The 23,327-nt window shown below is 35.2% G+C and overlaps 1 protein-coding gene across 1 annotated transcript; it reads right to left on the reverse strand.

Annotated features, from left to right (window-relative positions):
• Positions 1–1,426: 1,426 nt before the first annotated feature.
• Positions 1,427–23,327, reverse strand: LOC123555634 (trafficking protein particle complex subunit 1-like). The gene is made up of 4 exons (XM_045346228.2): positions 23,196–23,327; positions 14,074–14,144; positions 11,876–12,014; positions 1,427–8,601 (listed from the first exon to the last, which is right to left on the reverse strand). Exons 1-4 carry the CDS (start codon positions 23,292–23,294, stop codon positions 8,473–8,475), a joined length of 438 nt encoding a protein of 145 aa, XP_045202163.1. The 5' UTR covers positions 23,295–23,327; the 3' UTR covers positions 1,427–8,472.

Genomic DNA, 23,327 nt, shown 5'->3' on the forward strand with positions numbered 1-23,327 from the left:
ATATAAATCAAAGCTGCACGCAACTGTTTTGGCAAAGGAATGATATTTTCTCAAAATTAGAAGCCGTAGTTTACATACCTATACCTCAAAAGGCTCCAGATGCCACCATGTTATACCTATATTTCCAACATGTCCAGGGGGAGACTTACCTGACCCTCCTACCAGGACTGAACACCTCCCGTACCTCAAAATTTTGACCCAAAAATGTACCAGAGGCCGCCATTTCATACCCATATTTCAATGATTTCCATGGGAAGACCCCTCCACCCTTACAAAAGGAGGTGCCCCCTCCCGTACCAACACCCACTAGGCGCTGTGCGCCTCGCCGTTAACACCTTCGTTCTAAACTGCCCCCCCCCCCTCCACCCCTATCCCCAATATTAAATGTTTCTGGATTCGGTCCGTGACCTTATTTATGTGGAAGATAAATGACCCAGTTTCAAATTTGACCTAGATAGTATTAAGACAAACTCTGACCAACATACATGAAAGCACCAGGCAGAAAACGGCTGGTCTTTAGTCTAAGATGACTCAGTTTTGAACAACTGTTATCAAAGTTTTACTATGAATTGACATAGTTATTGACGTTTTTCTACGATTTGACACAATTTATTAACGTTTTTCTATGATTGACACAGTTTATTAACATTTTTCTATTATTTGATGGTTTATTAACGTTTTTCTATGATATGACACAGTTTATTAATTCCATGATTTGACACAGTTTATTAACGTTTTTCTATTATTTGATGGTTTATTAACGTTTTTCTATGATATGACACAGTTTATTAATTCCATGATTTGACACAGTTTATTAACATTTTTCTATTATTTGATGGTTTATTAACGTTTTTCTATGATTTGACACAGTTTATTAATTCTATGATTTGACACAGTTTATTAATTCTATGATTGACACAGTTTATTAATTCTATGATTGACACAGTTTATTAACATTTTTCTATTCTATTATTTGATGGTTTATTAACGTTTTTCTATGATTTGACACAGTTTATTAATTCTATGATTTGACACAGTTTATTAACGTTTTTCTATGATTTGACATAGTTACCAATTTACTTACAAAAGATGACCCGGTTTTGAAACTAACACACAATTCAAAAAGTCAAACATTCTGACATTGTTTCATATATAGCAGGTATGAGGCAAATGAAACACTATTCAAGTTTATTCTAGGAATCTACTTTTAGATGACGTAGTATTTGGTCCTGGAGTCCTAACTTCTTGACACATATTCTGACTACGTTTCATGGGAAACAGACATAAAACGTGGCAAAAAAAAAGGTGTTGACCGGAATTTCTACGATTTTATTCAGTGACCTATTTTTCGGCTTAAATGTCTGAGCTTTCCAAATGTGAAGTAGATTTTATGCAAAAACCAAATCTATAGAAGACACAACAACAATAAGTTTTACATGTTTTTAATTCATTTCACATCGTTAATAACATCATTACATAAAAAGGTATGAATCAATGTAATAAATACATTCTAACAGTAAAAGTTTATTGCAATCAATTTAACCAGCCTTGTCATCTAAAATTGCATGTGAAAATGCAAGTGAGAGATATGATAAAAAAAAATATCATAAAATCATAAAATAAACTGTCTTATGTCATGCATTTTTCTGTATATGATAGGTTCTAAACCTTTACCATGCTAGACACGATTGGTTCTGCCTTTGTGACCAGAGAAGATCATGATCAACCTGCACATCCGTGCAGTCTGATCATGATCTGCACTGTTCACAATTCAGTCAGTATTTTTTTTGCTAAGCACCCCTTTTAACAGCTAATGGTACTTCCAAATTGGAAGATAGACAAGTTCATTATAGAAATTTAGCTGGGTAAGGGTTAAGTTTTCTGCTTGTTGGATAAAGTAAATCAGACAATACATATAATTATTATAGGTAGATCTAATTAAGCATGTATTTTTTAAAAATCATGAGTGTTGCAACTGTGGCATTAGAACCATTGACTTAACTTATGCCGTCCTATAAAGTCTGATTCCTTTGAACTCAGCGTTCTTCCACCATTTATAAATCTGTTTCCAGCATCAATGCTACTGTGACCTTGACCTTTGACCTAATGAAACTTTGACCACAATGGTCATCCATAGACCACAAACTATCAAAACATGAAATCAGATGGCCTTAGGTCTATGTTTTATCCACTTATTGATCTATGCCAGTCAACTTGAACTTTGACCTACTGACCCCAAAAAACAATAGGGGCCATCTACAGATAACACATTAAGTTTTACTTTCTTTGCACTGGCACAGAAGATACCGTTTTACAACATAAATACACAGGTTGATTAGTTTGTCGGCTTCTGACGATTTTATTTGTAAAATGTGTAGCGGATATTTTACTGAATGAACACAATACGAAATTTTCATCAGTTTTTCTTCAAGTTAAAATGTTAGTTCTTACGTTCACCAGTGTAAGATATGACATCTTACATTTAAAATAAACAAATTTTCTTAACTTTTCATGTCTTTTCCTTGTTCCTCACCAGTAAAAAATACATTTGACATTTTTCACTCCTGAATTACCAGATATAGTTCGCTCTTACATTTCAATTATTCACTGGAGATCATGAAATAAAGATTATTCTAAAACAAAAGCCATGGGAGGACACAAATGCTCAACTATTCTACAGCCTTGTCACTTGAATTGTTAACTGTAAAAATACAAAAGTCCAAAAGGGGCATAATTTTGTAAAAATGAAAAAAAAAAAAAAAAAAAAAAAAAAGAGTACTTGAACCTGTGCAATGCACCTCAGTTCATCACAGTGAATAAATTTCCACAAGTGGTTACTGAGATACCAGCTTACATACAAAATATTACCAAAATCAGGTTGCTGATGAATGGTGAATGCAAAAGCTGCACATATTCTTTGAATAATAGAGCTAAACAAGAGGTTCATCAACCCTAAAGTGCTCACCTGTGCAAGGCTTCAAGTGTGTTTGTGAAATGATATATTAGGTTTCTGCTATGTTAGCCTATATTATATACATGTCACACACATTTTTGAACTTTGGGCAATAACTAAAACAATTAAGGTAGACAGTACAACTCTATCACATGCCAAATATCAAGGCTTAGCTCAAAAGGGAGAGCTCAGATCTACAGACCTCTGGGTCGCGAGATTGAGCCCTAGGCAAGGCGTATTTTCTCCATGACAATTTGATGAAAGACTTTGTGTATGAAATCATTCCATCTCCACCTCTGATTCAAGCAGGGAACTTGGCAGTTACTTGCGGAGAACAGGTTTGTATTGATACAGAATCCAGGAACACTGGTTAGGTTAACTGCCCGCCATTACGCAACTGAAATATTGTTGAAAAACGTGTTAAACCCAAAGCAAACAAAACAAAATAGTAAGTACATGTCACACAGAGAGGCATTGCCATTTTTGACCATTGGGGAATAACATGGACAAATACGGTAGAGAGTCACACCCTTATATCACATTCCAAATATCAAAGCTCTTGAGAAGATTTTTAAAGTCTGATAGCTGAAACCTATTTTAACCAAAAAGATCCGATGTTCAAGGAACCGGAACAATTTTAACAATTTTGAAACAGGGCTACCCAGAGATCATTTGTGTAAAGTTTCATCAAAATCCATTCAAGTGGCTTTGGAGATGCTGTTTAAAGAAGTTGTTGATGAAACGTAACCACACCCTCTGGCAGCCATGTTTTTTAACGAATCAAAAAAACTTGAACAGTATTTGTAGAAGGTCCCACAATGAGTGTTGTACTCAACCTGTTTGTACTTCGTGTACGAAATAAATGAAAATTTCAGTTCAAAAGAAATTGTTCATAGATAGTACATGCCTAATGATTATTATGTACTATTTTTGTTTAGACAATCATTTGAAATGTAAAATAATAAACAGTCTGAGCAGTGGGGTACCGGTTCCCCTCCAGGAGCCACCCGACTGGGGTTCCCTAGGCGACCGCCTTGCGGGACGGACGACGGGACAGGCGATTCCGGTTTAAATTGAAGCAGTTTACACTTTGTATTTCAGAATTACATCTGGAGTCATGACCGGCCTTGGGCCATTTTGCCAGGCTGCTGGAATATCTGAAACATCTTTAGACAAAGGTTAAGCACCACCTTTAGGGTTAGTAACAAATGGATTAGTGTTGGAACTTGAAAAATCTGCTAACGAGAGGGACTGGTCTCTTCAGAAATTACTGGAACTGTTGTCGCAAATTGACAAAAATTTTGCATCAGTGGTAAATCTGTCGGCATTGACAAGTAAACTCGATACTGTTAAAGATCAGAAAAAAAAAACTCACCTCAAAAAAGAAAGTGAAAGGTGTGAAAAATGTGAAAGAGCTGCTAGCAAAGCAAATTTGTGCACCAGTCCAAAGAATCAACAAAAAAATAGGTGGTATTCCAGAACAAACTGGGCATGAAAATGGAACTTAAATAAGCCAGGAAGAAATTATGTCAACCCATGTTGTAGTATCAGTTAAAAGTCCCCTTTCAAAACTTTCAAAAGAATTAAGTTCAGACAGAAAATGAGACTGATGTTAAAAACCTAAATCTGCTGACATACAAAGTTAGAGTACAAAAGCGTAAACTAGTCCAACCCTCAAATAAAGTGTCAGGAAAAAAATCTGAATTAGAAAATGTTACCAGTGCTAAGGGACACTATTCTGTGATAAACATGAATAAACGCAATGAAACGGCAAGGAAGAATTTACACGCACTAAGAGATGCACACAGAAAGATAATTAAACAAGATAAGATTATCAAAATACAAAAGCATTATAAATTAGATTTCATCAATTTTCAACAAGAATATGCGGATCTGAAAAAAAAAGTAGAAACTCTGACTGAAAATGCGAGGCAGAGAGGAAAAAGAAAGTTGCACTTCAAAAAGCGAACAGTTATTTAAGAGGAGAAGTGAACCAGTTACACACACAGGCTCTTGATAGTTGCGAGTGCAGCAGTATTTTAGAGGAAGAAATTAAAAAGAATAAAAAAATCAAACTTCAGCTTGCCGAAAAGGAAAGCACTATTATTGAACTTGAGGAGGAAATTAATGAATTAGAAAATTTGAATATTCAGACCAAAAATGAACATGTTTACTTTGACAATATTCATTTGTGCAAAATGCAGTTGGCAGGTCTTGAGGTTGCGGTAGAAAAAATGTCTTCTGTTCTTCAGGTACGTTGTTTCAAAGCACATATTTGGAAAAGAATTTACAAAAGATGAATGACCAAACGCTACAACATCACAAACTATAGTCAATGAGGGACGTAATTTAGTGAAGGCTTACACTGCTGATAAAATGGAAAAGGCCACAAACTGGGGACTTGGTCGTGATGGAACAACAAGATTTTGTTTGTTTGTTTTGGGTTTAACGCTGTTTTTCAACAGTATTTCAGTCATGTAACAGCGGGCAGTTCACCCAACCAGTGTTCCTGGATTCTGTACCAGTACAAACCTGTTCTCCGCAAGTAACTGCCAACTTCCCCACATGAATCAGAGGTGGAGGACTAATGATTTCAGACACAATGTCGTTTATCAATTAGTCACGGAGAACATTGTGCCCCGCCCGAGGATCAAACTCGCGACCCCGCGATCCGTAGACCAACGCTCTTACCTACTGAGCTAAGCGGGCGGGCTGGAACAATAAGAGGAACAAGAAGAAGAAAACAAACAAGAGCTGTCAGTGGACAGCGTGCTCGACTATTCTCAGTGCTTGATAGTATAATATAAGCTATGAGTAAAATTTTAACATTACAATAAGCATATTCTAAGTCGAAAAGGGGCCATAATTCAGTCAAAATGCTCGATAGAGTTGCCTCCTCCTTTTACAGACTGGGGCCATGATGGTAAACAAGTATGCAAAATATCAAAGTAATATCTCAATGGACTTTGAAAATATTTGGGGTGGTACGCAAACTTTAACATTTGTGTGACGCTCCCGCTCACGCAGATGCCGGGGCGAGTAGGATAGCTCCCCTATTCTTCAAATAGTCAAGCTAAAAGTTGTTGATACAGCGGTAACACTTGCCTCCGGTGACAACATCAGTTTGGGATTCACTCGTGTAACGTGAGAAACAGCCGACATCATTCAAAAAGTCACAGAACAACAACTAAATGAATTGTGTGCAACTAAGCAAAACCTAGATTATTTAGTTGGGACTATTCAAAAACTTGCATTTACTATGAGTGATAGGGCATCCAATGAAAAGCGTGCAGATCAGTTACTGGATGAATGGCGAGATACAATGTTGAGAGATTACGGGGGAAATGAAAATGATGTTCACTACTTGCATGGTGCAAACACAATGAGGTGGATTAGTGACAGTTCGCAAAAAACAGACCTTCTGACATCAGAGCGTAAAGGGGGAGAAAATATTAAGACAGAAACATCGTGAACATGAAAAAAATGTGCTCACTGAAATACATGAAAATATGACAGGAAAGCAAAGGAAAGAAACACAAAGTCAACACAGATGAAAGAAAAGATAACAAAAAGCAAAAAAATTATTTTGTGGTAGATGAACAGTTGTGTGTCAATGAGTATGTTGCTATAGCTTATCAAGACAATTGGTATCCTGGTGTAGTAGAAAAACTTGTGGATGACACTACAATAATTGTAAAGTTCATGGCACCTTTCAGAAAATATGGGTACTATCAATGGCCATCCAGGGATGACCGACAAGTTGTGAATAAACAGTTTGTGTTGTGCACACAATTCATTCCAGACTGTATCAGTTCAGGTCGCCAGTGGTATGTCAAGGAGCATAATGATATTACTGATGTTTACAGCAAATTTCATACCATGCTTTTTTTAATTTTACTAGTCTGTGATATATCTTATAGTCAGATTACAATGGTATTCATGCTAAACCATTTATTCATTATGTGTACCAGTTTCAAGATTATTGTTAATGCTACTGTACAAGTCTTGAATTTCTTGACTTTATTTCAAACTGAAATGTCATCATTATTTCATATTGAAATGTCACACATTACTTCATATTGAAATGTCAAACTTTATTTCATATTGAAATATTTTCTTTATTAAAATAATACATTTAATTTCTTTATTAAAATGATAGATTTAATTTTAATATTGTTTGTTTTACATTCCTTGTCCTATACATGATTTGGAATGTAGATTGATTCCTGTCTCAGCCATTTGTAGATAAGTGATGATAGTTACATATCTGAGACTTTTTGTTGAGCTTTGCCTAGCTTTCGGCTCCATCTTGGAACCTTCATCAGGGTGGACTGATGTCACGTGACGATAGATGATCACGTGACAGGACCTTCCTATACATGATGTCTTGTGAAAAAACAGTGAGAGTATGAATTTCAGCTAATTATCTTTTAAAATGAGTGAAAGACCAAATATTAATGTAAACTTCAGAGTTTTAACGGTCCGGGACTATGAATCTGTTCCTTATTATTTATATAGAGGAAAAAATCCCGAAAAAATGACAATTTAAGAAATTTCAAATCTTCATATTAACTTTTTTTATTTTTAAAGACATTTCAAAAATTAAGAAAAAGAGTTCTGTTTATTTAATTAAACAGAATATGAATATGTTATTATAACACTGGTTAAGCTACTTAGAAAAATCAGTTGTGGTTGCTACAAGGACCATTTGTGTGATACTATTTTAATATTGGGCTACCAGTTTTATACAAGGTTTTTTACTATATTATTATTAACATATAGGGAAAGTGACCACGCCCCCATGCAGCCATGTATTTTAATCAATTGTAATAATTTGAACAATCTTCATAAAGGGTCACACAAGGACCATTTGTGTAAAATTATCTTAAAATCAGTCCAGCAGTCTCACATGAGAGGATTTTTCAAATTTTCACTATATACATACTGGGAAAAGTGACCATGCCCCCTGGCAGACAATAGGTATATTTTGAACAATCCTGGTAGAGAATGACATAAGGACCATTTGTGTGAAATTATTTCGAAATTGGACCATCGGTTTAGGAGATGTTGTTTGAAGATTTTTCTACCAAAATTTGCTCTAGCGCCCCTTATATCAACCAGGCGGAACTGTTTGAACAACTTTGGTAGAGGACCATCAAAGGAACATCCACGCCAACTTCATCAAAATCCTTTCAGTGGTTTTGGAGGAGTGGAAGAGATGTTGTTTAAACACAACTGTTGAAGACGGATGGATGACTAGACGGACACAGCATGATCACAATAGCTCAGGTGAGCTAAAAAACTACAATCATATGGTCAAAGCCTAATAACTTGTCAGCAATAGAAGTCACTTTCACACTCAGATTGTTCCATTTACTCCTTGGCACTGAAATCATATTCTGAACGCTTTTAGTAAATTACAGTCCACTCATTTAATCACTTTTAAGGCTTTCCTTTTCTATAACTTTTCTGAATTTCTTTTTACACATATGTTCCCAAAATGTTACTGACTGGTTCAACTACGACACTCTTGTAGCAAATATACTTAATGCACGAATGTATTCATCTAGTTTCGTTTTAAAAATTTCGCTCTCAATCGGCTGACTCAAGTCACATACAGGATTCCTCACCACATATTCTACATATATCTGAAAACAAGGAAACAAAGATGTTTTCACATTTTATATAGTAATATACAAGTGTATATATGCAATATAATTCTTCAAAAATATTACAGTCATTCAAGGTTATTTAACTCTGTTGAGTACAATACTGAATTTTACTGGACAAGTACACAGCAGTAATAACACTTATATGGATAAGGCAAATGCCCAGTCCAAATATAGAGTATTACTGTTGTGTATATTTCCAGTTAAATTCAGCATTGTACTTAGCACTGTTAAACTACCTCTTATTTTACCATAATAAAAAAGAATTGTTAGAATAAACAAACATTCAAACATTTGTAAATATTCATAGTCCAGGCAGTTTACCTCGAGTAAAGTGTTACAATCACTTTTCTCTTTTCATCATAAAAAGTAGTAAAAACAACAAATTTTCATGTGTTTCCGTAAGTAAATCGTTCTATCAGTAATTAAGTTTCAAAGCATTGCTAAGAAATATAGCATTAATTTCCAGATATCTAAAATATCCTTTTTGTTGTTGTCAAACAATCTGGAGGCCAGTGCCTTTAAAGATCTCTTGAGTATATAAAATAAAGCATAATTTAGAAACAGCAAAGTGCCCCTGAAATTCATAAAAATAAAAATTTGTTCTCCAAAAATTAATGACAAATTCTCAACAGAAGTTGTAACTCTGAGGTGGAGATTTAAAATTGTACTTCTTAACTGAATTGTCACAGACAAGTTTGTCTTAACTGGCATTACACTTACAACAAGAGGTTAGTTTGTTTGGAGTTTAAAGCTTTTTTTCTAGAGTATTTCAATTATGTAACAGCTGGCAGTTAACATAACCAGTGTTCCTGGATTTGGTACCAGTACAAACACATTCTCCATAAGTAACTGCCAACTTCCTTACAAGAATCAGAATTGGAGGACTAAATTGGTTGGTATTCCTGTGTTCTTCCCTTTCCTAAGAAATTTTGTTTGTTTGTTTTGGGTTAAACGCCGTTTTTCAACAGTGTTTCAGTTATGTAATGGCAGGCAGTTAACCTTACCAGTGTTCTTGGATTATGTACCAGTACAAACCTGTTTTCCGCAAGTAACTGTCAACTTTGCCACATTAATTATCAGAGCTGGAGGACGAATGAGGTCAGACACAAAGTCTTTTATCAAATTGTCACAGAGAACATATGCCACGCCCGGGGATCAAACTCGCGACCCCGCGATCTGTAGACCAATGCTCTCCCTACTGATCTATGCGGGTTGGCTTCCTAAGAAATGTCTATAGATATAAGGATGCTACAGACCAAGTTAGGTAACATCAATCAAGCAGTTTATGAGAAGTTTCATATGTCTTTGTCATTTTTTATTAGCTCTGTGGGTGGCACCATAGTTCAGTCAAGTGGAACCTGAGAGAGGTGTAGGCTAAGATGATACAGACTACCTCTAGTGCAATTCTGACCAGTATTTTTACAGCATTTTTTTCCGGCATGAGCCAGCACTTTAGCAGAACTACCAACCTTTTGGCTACAGTACAACTCAACTGAATATCTGTCAGGAGGTTCATCAAAGAAGCAATTTTCTATTTAGTTTGAAATGCATTCAGATGGAACCATTAACAAGAGCTGTCCGTAAGACAGCGCACTTAAATTTTCTCAGTGCTTGACTCTGAATTAGAGCTTTGCCAATAAAAAAAATTCCAAGTTAAAATGGGACATAACTCTGTCAAATTTCAATCAGAGTAATGAGGATTGTTTCTCCTGGTGTAGACTTTGTTGGTAAATAACTATTTTAAGTTTCAAGTCAATAGCTTTAACAGTAACAGAGATATTTGACTTGATCAAAAAATTTTAACAACAAAAAATTCTAAGTTAAAAAGGGGCATAATTCTGTCAAAATTCAAATCAGAGTTATGGGGTTTATTTCTCCTGGTGTAGACTATGATGGTAACTAAGTATTCTAAGTTTCAAGTCAATAGCTTTGATAGTAACAGTGATATTTGACTTTATCAAACATTTTAACAAAAAATCTAAGTTAAAAAGGGTCATAATTCTGTCAAAATTCAAACAGAGTTATGGGGATTGTTTCTCCTGGTGCAGACTTTGATAGTAAATAACTATTTTAAGTTTCAAGTCAATAGCTCTGATAGTAACAGAGATATTTGACTTTATCAAAAACTTTAACCAAAAATTCTAAGTTAAAAAGAGGCATAATTCTGTCAAAATTTAAATCAGGGTTATGGGGATTGTTTCTCCTGGTGTAGACTTTGATAGTAAATAAGTATTTTAAGTTTCAAGTCAATAGCTTTGATAGTAACAGATATTTGACTTTATCAAAAACTTTAACCAACGGCGACACCGACGCCGGGGCGAGTGCAATAGCTCTACTTTTTCTTCGAAAAGTCGAGCTAAAAACTAGGTGCTTTTGTTACAAAAACATATGTCCCCCCCTAAGTATACCTTTAGCTCTGGCAGCCATTTTGTGCAGTGAAGCGGAATGTGTGTCAGCAATATGAACAACTAGGCTTAGTACTAATCACTCCTGTGAAGTTTCGTCAAAATCTGTCCTGCAGTTTGACCTGTGGAAGCTGGACAAGATTTTTCTATTTTTAGCTCTGGTGGCCATTGTGTGCAGTGAAGCAGACATGCTAAAGATATGCACAACTAGGGTTGGCACTGATCACTCTTGTGAAGTTTCGTCAAAATCTAGCCAGCAGCCTGACCTGTGAAAGCTGGGCAAGATTTTTCTATCTTTAGGTCTGGCAGCCATTTTGTGCAGTGAAGTGAAAATTGTCAGCGATATGCACAACTAGGCTTGGTACTCAGATCACTCCTGTGAAGTTAAATCTGGTCAGCAGTTTGACTTGTGAAAGCCGGACAAGCTTAATGCGGACAGACAGATGGCGAAGGCAAAAAAAATATGTCTCCCCCACCTATGGGAGAGACATAAAAAGATGAAAAAGGCTCCAGCTAGGATGTGACAAACTAGGTTTTAGTGTATTATATATAAATTCTGACCAGTTATTTCAGAGATGTTATAGTTAAAACATTGATGCAAGATGATGAACCTTTACAAACAGCTCATCCTGAACATGTGGCTTGTGAGCTACATATGTTTATGACAGAGAATGGACTTCAATGCCAGATAATCTACCTATAATTATAATAGGCCAGTCGGAATCCTTTGGTTCAGGACTGGTGTACTAATAAATTTTAAACAGCACACTGGGAGATTACATCACCAATCAAACTCTTTCATTTTGAATCTTAACTGGAAAATATAAAGCTTGTGTGAAACTTACATTTTTATATATATCATGTAAAACATCCGTGATACTGCCAACACCTAGGTCTGTGTTAATCACAATCTTTAAACCACTGGCTGTCTCATATAAATGGAGCTTGTATTTGTTCGTCTTGAAGTTCAGGAATCCATCTTTACTGTCAGTATGTTAAGGGTAAATATATGTAACATGATTAAAATGTAACTGTAACAGATAAAGGAAAGCGCACCAATACTGAAATTATTAAAAGAGGGCATATTTCATAAAATATTCTAAGAGTAATTGCCCTTGTGTAATACGATGTACCTCTAGTTACCTACCCTGACAGTCCGTCCACAGAGTGACAAGCAATGACTATTGTAAATTGGTGTTAACAAGGAACTTCAGTCTTCCACACATGATTGCTAGCACAATGATGATTTTAAACAAGAGGACCATGATGGTCCTGAATCGCTCACCTTTTCCCACATGACCCAGTTGATAAACATTCAGACCAACTTTCATACAGATCCCATGAAAAATATGGCCTCTAGAGAGGTCACGTTTTTTCATTATTTGACCTACTGACCTACTTTTTGAAGGCACGTGACCCACTTTCGAACTTGACCTAGATATCATCAAGATGAACATTCTGACCAATTTTCATGAAGATCCATTCACAAATATGGCCTCTAGAGATGTCACAAGGTTTTTCTATTTTTAGACCTACTGACCTAGTTTTTGACTGCACATGACCCTGTTTCAAATTTTAACTAGATATCATCAAGATGAACATTCAGACCAACTTTCATACAGATCCCATAAAAAATATGGCCTTTAGAGAGGTCACAAGGTTTTTCTATTATTTGACCTACTGACCTAGTTTTTGATGGCACGTGACCCTCTTTCGAACTTGAACTAGATATCATCAAGATGAACATTCAGACCAACTTTCATACAGATCCCATGAAAAATATAGCCTCTAGAGAGGTCCCAAGGTTTTTTTATTATTTGTCCTACTGACCTAGTTTTTGAAGGCACGTGACCCACTATCGAACTTGACCTAGATATCATCAAGGTGAACATTCTGACCAATTTTCATGAAGATCTCATGAAATATATGGCCTCTATAGAGGTCACAAGGTTTTTCTATTTTTAGACCTACTGACCTAGTTTTTGAAGGCACGTGACCCAGTTTCGAACTTGACCTAGATATCATCAAGATGAACATTCAGACCAACTTTCATACAGATCCCATGAAAAATATGGCCTTTAGAGAGGTCACAAGGTTTTTCTATTATTTGACCTACTGACCTAGTTTTTGAAGGCACGTGACCCACTTTCGAAATTGACCTAGAGATCATCAAGGTGAACATTCTGACTAATTTTAATGAAAATCTTGTGAAATATATGGCCTCTAGAGAGGTCACAAGGTTTTTCTATTTTTAGACCTACTGACCTAGTTTTTGAAGGCACGTGACCAAGTTTCGAACCTGACCTAGATATCATCAAGGTGAACATTCTAATCAATTTTCATGAAGATCTTGTGAAATATATGGCCTCTAGAGAGGTCACAAGGTTTTTCTATTTTTAGACCTACTGACCTAGTTTTTGACGGCACGTGACCCAGTTTCGAACTTGACCTAGATATCATCAAGATGAACATTCTGACCAACTTTCATAAAGATCCCACAAAAAATGTGACCTCTAGAGATGTCACAAGGAAAAGTTTACGCACGGACGGACGGACACGCACGCACGGACGACGGACGCTGCGTGATCACAAAAGCTCACCTTGTCACTATGTGACAGGTGAGCTAAAAAGCAAAAAGAAAAATATTTTTGAATCTACAGCAAGGTATCTCTGGTTGACATAGTTTTGTTAACATCTGATAATGCCTTTGTTTATAATATGTTTGTTTGTCATGGGTTTAAGACCGTTTTTCAACAGTATTTCAGTCATGTAACGGCGGGCAGTTAACTTAACCAGTGTTCCTGGATTCTGTACCAGTACAAACCTGTTCTCTGCAAGTAACTGCCAACTTCCCCACATGAATTATCAGAGGTGGAGGACGAATGATTTCAGACACAATCTCTTTTATAAAATCGTCACGGAGAACATACGCCCCGCCTGGGGATTGAACTCGCCATCCCGCGATCCGTAGACCAAGGCTCTCCCTACTGAGCTAAGTTGAGTAGAAATATAGTCAGAAATTAAAAAGTTTAACAAAGGATACATATCTGTTGGACTTATCCTGCTAACAAATGACTTCACTGAAAACAACATTCCATACATCAGTTTGAACTCCTGGAATTAAAAATGAAACAATGCAACATTACATGTATATAATACAAAATAATAATCTTTTTACACCTTTTCATTTTTAATATGGACGCATTTATAATTTAATAATTATAAAATTAAGCAGAGCATTATCTGCAACTTGGACTTAAGATGTCTAATGTTTATGATTTTTATGAGACAGAAAATGTCTCAGAAAGCATACTTATTCTACATACTTATTCTTTCGCTTGTCACAAATATTCATGGAAGTGGCTATTCTTATGGCCCTGTCTGAATAGCCTCTCAGGCCATTTGTACAGCTCTCCCATACGAATAGTGAAATAGCCCGCAAGTGGTACTACATTGTACAGAAGTCATTCAACCCAAATATTTTTCGACCGATTTCTTTACTTTACAATGGCAAGTATTTCAGAAGTATTTAAAACTCTTTAATCCCAGGAAAAATACGATTGGGACTTTGATGAATAACAATTGCAATTTGTTTACCAAAATTTGAAGCTTTTATCAAATTCTTGCTTTTCTCAGGACTGATGAACTCAAATAATAAACTTACTGTTTCTTTTAGTATTTAAGACATGACAGAATTGTGCTCATGAAAAAAGTTGTCTATTTTTGTAAATATTTTATTTATAAATAGCTCTCACTTGGGTTTGAGGCTTGTTGAAAATGAAATTTGAACAGTGTTTTTCTTCATTTAAGATACACTGACAGAAAACAGGAAAAAGGATTATTTTATAAGACTGGATATTGTTAAGGATGAAGAGGTCTGATAACGATACCAACGAAACGATACAGTATTTTTAATGATACTGATACCATGCTTTGTAGTACTTTATGTAAGCAATGATTTGTTTAGTATTAAATACACCTATTCAACTAGTTAATACTAATTATACAGTCAATTTTGCTGTGACAAATAAACATTTTGAGTATGTTAATGGAATGTTGTATTGGAACTATGAAAGAGTAAAAAAAACAAGAGGGCCATGATGGCCCTATATCGCTCACCTGTTATCATTGCACTTGAGGACAAGAAGGTCCTAAGAAAAAATATCTAAGTCCAAAGGACAGTAACAACAAAGGGAAGAAATTTAACCAAAAAGAAAAAAAAATTCTTACAAGGTACAGATATGTCAAAATACACCTAAAAATTGGAGGTACCATCCATGTTGTACCACAGAAAAGTGGTCTCGGTTTTTCCCTATGGCCAATAACAAAAAAGTTACTAAAAATAAGCTATTTATAGTAACGTAAAAGGGAAGTAATTGAAAAAAATTTTATTATAAGTGAACAAAAGAAGGATCTGCCGAATAAATATGTTGACATAAATGAAATTTCAGATCAGTATCTTCATTAGTTACGGAGATATACCCATTTTAATATGAAATAAGGGGAGGTAATTTGACATAAAATTAGTCCATAGTTAAGTCTGAACCTACGCTTGGATCTGTTTTGTCATGGAATCCAAGAATTATTGTTGTTGAAGTTATTTTGGAAGTTTGTATAAAATAAAACCATAAATGAAGTCTCTATATGGCTGCAAAAACCAAAACAGCCAATTTTGGACCTTTAAGGGGCCATAACTCTGGAACCCATGAAGGAATCTGGCCAGTTCAAGAAAGGAAACGAGATCTTGTGGTGATACAAGTTGTGTGCAAGTTTGGTTAAAATCGAATCATAAATGAAGCTGCTATTGTGCAGACAAGGTCAAAATAGCTAATTTTGGCCCTTTCAGGGGCCATAACTTTGGAACCCATTAAGGGATCTGGCTGGTTCAACTAAGGAATCAAGATCTTATGGTGACACAAGTTTTGTGCAAGTTTGATTAAATTCAAATCATAAATGAATCTGCTATTGTGCAGACAAGGTCAAAATAGCTAATTCTGGCCCTTTCAGGGGCCATAACTCTGGAACCCATAATGGAATCTCGCCAGTTCAACTAAGGAACCAAGATCTTATGGTGATACAAGTTGTGTGCACGTTTGGTAAAAATCAAGTCATAAATGAAGCTGCTATTGTGCAGACAAGGTCAAAATAGCTAATTTTGGCCCTTTCGGGGGCAAAACTCTGGAACCCATAATGGAATCTGGCCGGTTCAGGAAAGGAACCAAGATCTTATGGTGATACAAGTTGTGAGCAAGTTTGGTAAAAATCAAATCATAAATGAAGCTGCTATTGTGCAGACAAGGTCAAAATAGCTAAATTTGGCCCTTTCAGGGGCCGTAACTCTGGAACCCATAATGGGATCTGGCCGGTTCAAGAAAGGAACCGAGATCTTATGGTGATACAAGTTGTGTGCAAGTTTGGTTAAAATAAAATCATAAATGAATCTGCTATTGTGCAGACAAGGTCAAAATAGCTAATTCTGGCCCTTTCAGGGGCCATAACTCTGGAACCCATAATGGAATCTCGCCAGTTCAACTAAGGAACCAAGATCTTATGGTGATACAAGTTGTGTGCACGTTTGGTAAAAATCAAATCATAAATGAAGCTGCTATTGTGCAGACAAGGTCAAAATAGCTAATTTTGGCCCTTTCAGGGGCCATAACTCTGGAACCCATAATGGAATCTGGCCGGTTCAGGAAAGGAACCAAGATCTTATGGTGATACAAGTTGTGAGCAAGTTTGGTAAAAATCAAATCAAAAATGAAGCTGCTATTGTGCAGACAAGGTCAAAATAGCTAAATTTGGCCCTTTCAGGGGCCGTAACTCTGGAACCCATAATGGGATCTGGCCGGTTCAAGAAAGGAACCGAGATCTTATGGTGATACAAGTTGTGTGCAAGTTTGGTTAAAATAAAATCATAAATGAAACCATTATCGTGCAGACAAGAAATTGTTGATGCACGGACAGACGCACGGACGCCACGGACGCACAGACGACGGACGAAGGGTGATCACAAAAGCTCACCTTGTCACTATGTGACAGGTGAGCTAAAAAACATATAGATCTTATAAACTAGAGTTTTCCAAAATAAAAAACTAGAGTAGATTGCAATTTAAATCTAGGACTAAACTGACTGTCGTAATGTTTTTAAAGCTCAGCACTAACTAGAACTGTTAAACTGAACACTTATTCGCTTTCATTAGATTCTAAACTTTACAGTTTCTGGTCTATAGCAATATACAAATGTAAATAAATCAAACTAACCCTTTTAACAAGTCAGACTCATTGTCACTCATGATAATCTTTGACCAGATTGACTAGTAATGTTTTTAAAGTGCAATGGTTTGCGAAAACCATTGACTTGTTTACGTAGGTTACAGCTTAGTTTCGTAACTTTTTATTTAACCTTTAGCCTGCTGGCGGTGAGTTATTCTGCCTTTGCGACCAGTGCAGACCAAGATTAGCCTGCACATCCGTGCAGGCTAATCATGGTCTGCACTGTCCGCTATTCAGACAATAAATTTTCAGTGAACACCCCTTCAAATAATAAATAGTATTGTCCAAACTGAGTGATGGACCAGTCCATTTTAGAAATTTAGCAGAGTAAGGGTTAAATCATTTGTTTCATTTGTTTTGATAGAATATGACAAAAGGCAAAATAGTGTCGTATATTTTGCAATTAAGTATTAACTTACGTAGTTTAAAACGATGGGAAAAAAGTTTTTCAAATAATACATAGCAGATGAAACTATTCTCGGAGCGGTGTCACAGTAAACGATGTAGATCGCATAATTATGATATTTGCTTATGTTTCTGCTTTATTTTGCTGCAGATTTGGTAAGAATTTTGTTTTTACTTTTATGGAAATATCAAAATCGGAACCGGTTCTTTACGGAAAGGTATATACCGGTACATTCTGAAGTGATTATTCTGCACTGTACCGACACTGGGAACCGGTATCCAACCCTCGTTATTTATAATCATTTAATCCTGAGAAAAACACAATTGCAAGTTTGATAAATTATTGATAGTAATTAGCAATCTGTATGCTGTAATCAGAAATATTTCATTGTTTTTTTGTGGGGTTTTTTTGAGACTGAAAAATTTGATTATTTCAAGGTTTAGCAGTATATCACAAAACAACAGAGATTTTTAGTAAATGAACAGCATCTTGACCTACAACTTATCTGTCCAATACATGTTTTACTGATTACTCTTCTGTCTCACAGAGTTGGATAATTAAAATATTCTAAAGGAGTTCTCCCCCGCGCCTTTAAATAAGAATGCCATTTGTAAAGAAATAAATGTAAACAATTGTCATAAAAAATGGTGTGTTTATAAAGGAGCTGCACTGTCCAGAAGTGTGACCTCTTCATGCAATTCCTTTCCGGAATTCAATGCATACATGAGTAAATTGACAATGGTTTTGTAGAATAATATAAATGTTTTATATTCTGTTAAATTTTCATGTAAAACAATACTTTCTTTCTATGATTTGATGACGTTTGAACTTTTTTTCTCTGAATCATGGACATATATCTTAACCAGGGTTTCCGCTGCTATTCGCCAATTCCTTTTTGGGCAAAAAAAAAATTAAATTGGCGGAAAAAAATTTCCACAGTTGACAATTTTATATTTGCGTAAAATAAACATCTGTTTTACTACCAGAAACAACGTTATAGTACAATAGAAACATGCAGACTATCGTTATAGTACAATAGAAACGTGCCGACTATCAACGATAAATAATTATACACAGCATGTCACGGATAATCCAATATTTAGCAATACATGAAGACAATACACCAACGAAGACAATACACCGTGTCGATACCGAATTACACCTCTGGGCACAATTTAAAACTTCGCAGAGTCACGAGAGTGTTCCTCCACGCAAGAACGATTATCGGTCAATCTGATTCGCCAAATTCAGACCCGCCTACTATTACAAAAGCAAATGAAACGAAATATTTGCTGAGTACTTCGTCTAAAGCCCCACCCATTTTCTTGATATTAAAACACAAGTTATTTTTAATATCAAGCCAATTCACCAAAGTAATCGATAGTAATGAAGTAATCGATAGTAATCGATAATAATGAAAAGTCAAGTCGAAAATATTATAGATAAATTTGTGCGATCATAAAATATTACTGTTAAATAAATCTACGCGTTCGTAAATTTCAGTCGCGTATTTTAGCGCGTTCGTAAAATTTCAGTCGAAGAATTGAGATACAAATGAACTAAAGCAGTTTGTTTGGTTCTTTTACGTGCCCAACGTATAGCATTGATACACGGCCCCATTCAAGGGCATCAAAATAGAGAGCTACTTGTACCTTTAGGTGGTATTTTCGCTATACATTTTATGTATGAAACGTTGAAGAAATTTAGATATATATATAATGAAATTTAAGCCTTTTTGAAAAGCTTTTCAAGTCATAAAATAAAATAAAACACGCTGTTTTGGATAAATGACCTTATATAAATTTTGAAATAAAAAGTTAGAAATTAAAGAGCTAAATGTTCATGTTTTAGAAACATCTTAGTAGTGAAAAATAACCATTAAAGGGAGATAATTCAAAATTGGCAAACTACATATTGGGGTAGCTTTATAGATTTGTTTTGAAAATGGTTGAGAATTAAGATTAAAACCTATTTTTGACTCAATGTGATATTAGGATAGACTGGTTCAAGAGCAAATTGCATAGTTAAAGTATTAAATGAAAAAAAGATTGAAAAAAAAATGGTATATAATTTTGAACTGACTACTTATCTTTACATGATAAATCAATGCAAAGAAGTATAAAATACACAGAATGGCAACTGGCTGTTATCTCGCGTTCGAGCGTGATTCGGTGTTATCTCAGTGAAGCGAGCATGGAGTTGCAATTTGTACCTTTAAAACTACATGTAAAATACATGTAAGCTTCTAAAACAACATTTGTTTAAAATGAAATAGTCTTAAGCACAAAATACACGTTTCTTACTATCAAAAAAGCATGGTCATATGGTGATAATAAATTAATTGACAGTGTCATTCTTTCGCATACAAAATGGCGCATGGAGAACTTCCGGTAACGAGATCTCGTTTGCAGCTGCGGGATGTTGGCAAGATTTGCTCTATATGCCTTTCAAGTTGCTAATCTATTTATTTTTATAACTCTTTGATCAATGTTAATGTTTATGCATCTGCTTGTTGAGTTATTTATGGAATGTAGAAAATAATTTTAAAAACTGAACATAATTGAGTGATATTATATTAATTCTAATTTTTTCGACATTATTGATCCTCTGCCGCGCACACCTTTTTCTTTAAAAAATTTAAGTGGCGAACAAAAAATTGTGCCCAGTGGAAACCCTGCTTAACAATAATAACATGGAGTGTGCTCATAAACAGGTCCCAGAAAAGTCACAAATTAGCTATATAGCTAAATCTAGCTATATATAGCTAGAAATAGCTATTAAACCAATAACAATTGTTTAACATATGTGTATATTAAATGTAAAATAATTATTATCCCATTCAAATGGTTTATGAGACAGAAGACAATCACAAAGAATGGAGATCTATGCAGTTTCAGTTTCAATACATGTTGCGAATTTCTGCGATTAGTCATTTATAAATTTGTCTTATACTACGATGATTATCACAAGAGAAAAATTCAGTGATGATTTATCGCAAAATACTGCCACAGTTATTGAAAATGTGACTACAAAGATCTTGGATTTGTGTTATTGTCTTTCATCTTATAAACCTTTTGGACGTAATTATGACCATTTTGCATCTTGTTTTCACATATTTTGCATTATTGGTATTGGTTTTATAGCTACTTCTAGCTATATATAGCTAGAGGTACCTAGCTAGATTTAGCTATATAGCTAATTTGTGACTTTTCTGGGACCTGATAAATTGTTGAATCTGTTTTACCACTTGAGTTGAGAGCTATGTATAAATAAATTCTAAGGCATTATCCTGTTATTTGGTCCGCGGACCAAATAAATCCACAACATTTAAATGATATGTTTAGCTTCGGCTTTGTAAAAAAATCATAGTGTATCCATCCCCCATTCTAAAAAAATCATTGTGTATCCATCCGCCATTCACTGTTGAGGTCATGTAAGGTCGCGTAGGAATACACATAATAAATTATACATGTGCGGACCAAATACCAGGAGTATATATATAGAGACGAAAATGTTTTCCAATAGATTCATTCTAATGCCTTTTAAGGGGAAGTATCCCCGGGAAAGGGGTTTTCTTTGGGGGATCATATTTTCAGAAAAACGGGCTTGGTAGTCTTTTGGGGGCGACATTTTTAAAATAATTCGTTTATATAGAAGTTTTCAGGTGCGGACCAAATACCAGGAGTATATATAGCGACAGAGAATTTATTTGGTCCGCGGACCAAATACCAGGAGTATATATAGAGAGACGAAATTGTTTTCCAATAGATTCATTCTAATGCCTTTTAAGGGGAAGTATCCCCGGGAAAAGGGTTTTCTTTCGGGGATCATATTTTCAGAAAATGGGGCTTGGCAGTCTTTTGGGGGTCACATTCTTAAAATAATTCGTTAAAAAAGAAGTTTTTAGATGCGGACCAAATACCAGGAGTATATATAGCGACGAGGAATTTATTTGGTCCGCGGACCAAATACCAGGAGTATATATAGAGAGACGAAATTGTTTTCCAATAGATTCATTCTAATGCCTTATAAGGGGAAGTATCCCCGGGAAAAGGGTTTTCTTTGGGGGAGCATATTTTCAGAAAATGGGGCTTGGTAGTCTTTTGGGGGGTGACATTCTTAAAATAATTCGTTAATATAGAAGTTTTCAGATGCGGACCAAATACCAGGAGTATATATAGCGACGAAGAATTTATTTGGTCCGTGGACCAAATACCAGGAGTATATATAGACAGGTCAGGCATTCTGCAGACAATGTTTACCCATAATTTTACGTTCAGATCAAAAGATAACCATGTACTTTGAATGAACCCATTAACATAGTTCACAGAGATGTTAATATGCCTTGATTTTGATTGCAAGTTTCAATTGACCGTTAGCTATGGAAGAAGAAAAATTTACACACAATGGATGATAATACAAGACATTATTGGAGATGCTAAAAAGTGGCCAAAGCTAATTAGATGACTGTTTTGGTAGATAGGTGTTAAACATTTTGATCGTTTATTATTAGCTGCATTCGTGTATGTCAATGAATTTAATCCAGATATATTTCTAAAGTGGGCTTATCTGACAAATTTGTGCAGGGATGAGAGCGGATATAAACATTTTCGCGATTTATTCCGTCTGTTTGACAAAAAGAAATACAATCTGTATGCATTTAATGTCACAAATAACCGATACGAGTATATTGACTTTTTTGTGTGTGTGCGTAAACAGTATCTCGGAATAAAGACTTTACTAATTTTGTGCTGGAACTGTTCCTTTAAAACTTGAATATTTCGTTGTTCATTTGCTGGGAAGTAATTTTGGACTTCTAACTGACATGTAAATAGTTTTTATATTCGGTTACTTTACGGAATAAATAGCATTAGTCTATTGATACAGACTATAGTCACCTGAGGTTAGGGACTATTTTTTTCAACACTGTACGGAATAAATAGCATTAGTCTTTTGATACAGACTATAGTGACCTGAGGAAGGGACTTTTTTGCAACACTATAGGAACTACTCTTTAGGATGGACTACTTTTTGACCCCAATACGGTGAGAAACACCGATATATAATTTCAAGAAAGTTACATTAATACAAGAAAATAAGACCGGAAAGTTTCTGGTCCGCGGACCAAATAACAGGATAATGCCAATTCTAATATTTCTGAGATTAAAGAAATTGGTTGAATGACTATAGTGCAATGTAATACAAAACTGCCGTATGCATTATAGCCCCCTGCAGGAGAGGTATTCATTCCAATATTTATACATTCTAATTTCACGATTCATTTCATGGTATAAGTTGGGCTGGCCTTAAAATTAATCTGGTTTTCAACAAATTTCCGTTGAACAATTTTGATCTCGTAATAGGCATAATGAGAAATTCAAAGCAAATGGGGCGTGAGGAAATATACTGCGCTTATCCGAGCACTAGTACACTTGTTATTTTTATGCTCATTATTCAGTTAACAAACAAACTGATTAGATGTTTACTTCATCTTTTGACATGCCCGATTGTTTTTTCCTGTTCCATTCTCCATAATGTAAACATGTTCCGTTCCTATCAAAAATATACAGGTTGTAAATTGTCATTTTAATTTTTATGATGCGGTGCTTCGTAGCATT

This window comes from Mercenaria mercenaria, chromosome 7, assembly GCF_021730395.1.
Source record: "Mercenaria mercenaria strain notata chromosome 7, MADL_Memer_1, whole genome shotgun sequence".
Classification (NCBI taxonomy): Eukaryota; Metazoa; Mollusca; class Bivalvia; order Venerida; family Veneridae; genus Mercenaria; species Mercenaria mercenaria.